Source organism: Nicotiana attenuata, unplaced genomic scaffold (assembly GCF_001879085.1).
Source record: "Nicotiana attenuata strain UT unplaced genomic scaffold, NIATTr2, whole genome shotgun sequence".
Taxonomy (NCBI): domain Eukaryota; kingdom Viridiplantae; phylum Streptophyta; class Magnoliopsida; order Solanales; family Solanaceae; genus Nicotiana; species Nicotiana attenuata.
Window position 1 is genome coordinate 26639 of NW_017675956.1, and position 3932 is coordinate 30570.

The 3932-nt window shown below is 35.4% G+C and overlaps 1 protein-coding gene across 1 annotated transcript; it reads right to left on the reverse strand.

The window, feature by feature from the left end:
- Positions 1–2235: 2235 nt before the first annotated feature.
- On the reverse strand, positions 2236–2978 carry LOC109220613 (14 kDa proline-rich protein DC2.15-like). Its single transcript, XM_019385072.1, has one exon. The coding sequence runs from the start codon at positions 2900–2902 to the stop codon at positions 2474–2476; it is 429 nt and encodes a 142-aa protein (XP_019240617.1). The 5' UTR covers positions 2903–2978; the 3' UTR covers positions 2236–2473.
- Positions 2979–3932: the final 954 nt, after the last annotated feature.

The window sequence follows — 3932 nt, forward strand, 5'->3', positions numbered from 1 at the left end:
CATGTGATACAAAATTGATACAAATATGATACATATGTGATACACAAATGATATACAGTGTGATACACATATCATTTTTTTTCATGTTCAGCTTTTACTTCGAATTTTCAACTCAAACCACCTCAAAACTTCACCAAATCATCCAAAAACTGAGATTCAAGCTCCTTAAGTTGTGCCCAATCTATTCTGATAACACCCACTCAAAACAAAGCAAAGATTTGATGTTTTTTTCCTACAAATAGCTAATTGGCTAATTTGGCTAATATTAGTAATATTTTATTAATTGGCCAATTTTTGTAATGAGCTACCTATAAATGGACATAGCTGATAATTTTCCTATTGAAAAACCCAAGATGCCAATTAATTTAGAGGCTTCAATTCCCTTTAAGAAACAAATACACGAGTACACGACTGAGCATCTTTAAAAAATATTTAAGACAATAATATTATTTTTTATTTATTCCATATATAGCAGATTATTTTATAATATTATCATATTATAAAAATTAAGTGCACAATATTGAGCCGAAAGTGGGACTTGTTTTAGATAAGTTTTAAGGAATGTAGTTAATTAGCTGCTAATTCTGTTAATTACTTATTGCGGCTAGGATTCTGCAATTTTCTTAAATATTACCTATTTATGTTTTTTCCTCTCCTTTAATTTCAGTTAAAACGCTGGTTATGAGACAAGAAATAGGCAGAAAATTGCTACTCGTGTAAGAACTTGTTTTTTTTTTTCGTCGTCCTTCCCGGTAATCCTTCCTGTTATAAATATTTGACAAAAGCATCGGCTTAAAGCTCACATGGTTGCAATTCTCAATAACAAATTAGACGGGACCTGCTTTTTGTTTATTTTCTATTTCAGTCTTAGTGAGGATTAGTTGATGAATTTTATGAAATTAACTTGGTGTGGAGGCAAATAACTCCACAAAAAATAACCCAATGTATAGTGCCTTGAAGCCTTGAGATTTTTTGATTATATCAACCATCTTCAACCCAATCTTTTTGTTAAACAATTTCATGTTGGGCTAGAGAGTTATTTCTGAAAATATACATCTTGAAAATTACTCCCTCCGTTTCATATTAAATGAGGTACTTTCATTTTTAGTTTGTTTCAAAACAAATGACACATTTCTAAATTTGGAAATAATTCAACTTTAAACTCTTCATTTTACCCTTTTTGCCCTTAATGAGAAGTTTTTATAGCCACACAAATGGCATGGCCTTACAAACCTTTTACCCCTTAAGCTTTTAAGACCACAACTTTCAAAAGTCTTCTTCTTTTTTCTTAAATTTCGTGCCGAGTCAAACTACCTCAAATAATATGAAACGGAGGGAGTACCAGTTATGTGCGTTCATAAGCAAACAAGTACAAAGATTGGTCATTTCATAAAATATTATTAATATTAGCTAAATGCTATCAATTTTAACCAATTAGCGATTTGTAGTCAAAAAAGGTCAAAAATTCTACTTTCTCTTGAGTGAGTGTTGTTGGAATAGATTGGGTACATCTTAGGGAGTTCGAGTGTCAGTTTTGGAATGATATGGTGGAGTTTTGAGGTGGTTTGTTTTGAAATTAGAAGATGAACATGGAAAAAGATGATATATTTGGCACATGTGTCACAGGAAAAAAAATTTGAACTCGATTATATCTATAAATTTTGATTCCAAACCAGTTCAAATCACCTCAAATCTTGCTCAAAATTTGTATATTACCTCATCTGTGTTTTCAACGAATCGCAACAATATCCAACGAAAAAAATGTTTTTTTGCCTATATTTTTTTAGTGTTGTATATCAGCCATTTTTTTTTTGGCTATTTTTGTTAGCATGACCAAAATAGCTAGTTATTGGTAAATAGTGGTTTTTATTGGTAGATACCCCTAAGATTCCCGAAATAAAACATGCCATCATCACATTGCCAATGCAGCTAACAGCAGATTGCACAAATTGATCAAGATTTAAATGTTGACCACAATTGGCAGACAAGGGTTAAGACTTACTAGAATACAAATAAAGTTACATCAATTAAACTTTGGGCCTTCAAGTGTAGAAAGTCCTCAAATACATATTATTTGCAAGTTCATAGTATAGTAACTGGCATATAAGAAGAAGAAACTTTAGTATAGTCCATGCAACCCGTCTAGACTTGGACTAATCATATACTTTATTTATCAGCGGAGCATTTTGGCCTAGCACAAATCTAAAAATTTTGAGTCAATTTGGACGGCATATGTGACTGAAAATGACACATAAAATACTCCTTAGTAGATGTCAAATTTATTACAAATGCAAATTAAATTGGATACATCGCATATAGAGAACAAGGCAACGAGCCTTCCTTCTAACTTTTTAGATACAATATATCTCCTGAGCAATAAGAACCATAAGCATAAAAAATACCAATAACACTGAAGGAAACATTAATTAAGTGGAAATTTTCGAATAGTGGAGGAAAAAGAAAACTAAATGGCTTATGCGCATTGGAAGTTCTTGGGTGCATACTTTCCACAGTTGTTGAGCAACAAGCTGAGGGAAAGAGGGACATTGAGATTAATTCCCAACACATTGGCTTTAATGGCAGTGCAAAGGCAAACAGCAGCATCAAGATCAGCAAGTCCTTGAATTAAAGAGCAACATTCAGTCTTGGCTGGGCTACTTCCAATGACAAGGTGCACCAAGTCATTCAATAAGTTAGCACACACTTTTAGCTTAAGTGTGTCCTTTGGGCACTTACCCTTTGATGATGGGGTTGATGGGGTAGAGGGGGTAGGGGTAGGCTTGGGGTGGGGCTTGGAGTGTGGGGGTGGTGGGCATGGGACATTAGTGGAGCTAACCATAGTGAAGAAGAGAATGTTCAAAGTGAGGAGAAGGGCAATGGAGGATATAGCAAACTTAGCCATTTTTCAGTGTTAATTAGCACTCTCAACTATTGAATGTGGCTAATGAAGTGAAAATATTGTTTGCTTGGTGTTTGGAAATGATAAAATGAGTGGTATTTATAGATGGAAATATCCTGAATATATTTGTAATTAATACTTCTTTATGTCCTACTAATGAAGAAAATTGAGAGAGGCTCATGTGAATAGAGAATATCTACACAAGCTGGCAAAATGCAACTTGAGATGCTACTATTATTGGATTATAAACTTGTAGTTTTGTGGATTTTGTATGGGTCAAAATCCGACCCCACGATAATTAACGGAGTTAATCTCGTCCTGAGCTAAGACATAATTAATGAAGTGGTATGGCTACTTATTCATAACAGGACTCGACTCTTGTCCGATTTAATCTACGAGGGTACGGCCCAGTCATTCCCCCATGGGGACGGAACTTCAGCATGTCCACGGCCATTTATCGCCAGCTCACAAAGCTCACATCTATAAATACTAAGAGCAGTAGCCCTAGAAAAGGGGGGGCTTCTTGACCACTAGTGAGAGGACAGAGAAACGAGAAAATATACCCCTCTTATGGGAAGAGAAAAACCCCATTGTAAGGCTCTGAACCTCTTCATGGAGAGGCAGACCAAACAAATATTATCAATAAAGGTTTCTAATGCTTTTCCCCCTAATTCTGAGTTCTTATTTTAGTTTCTTTCATTTGGTCCAACGGATTATTACGATTTGCTATGATTATCCCGGGATTAATTTATATAGTTTTGTACTCGTAAGATGTGTAACATTTTTTGAGCAAACAATTTGGCGCCGTCTGTGGGGATTTCATAGCAAAATCGCGTAGTTCTTCCCTCGACCAAAAGAAAAGGAGCGCCAAACTCGAAGGGGAGCTCGAAGATCTCAAACAAAGATCTAAGTCCTCACTCTCTCTCCAATCTCAGATAGTGCAAACAAGAAGAAGGGGCCCCCTCCTTTCCTCAGGGGAGGTCTCTGTAAGGCATACGAACTCCGGTCGGAAACCGGCACGGAGATATCTCGA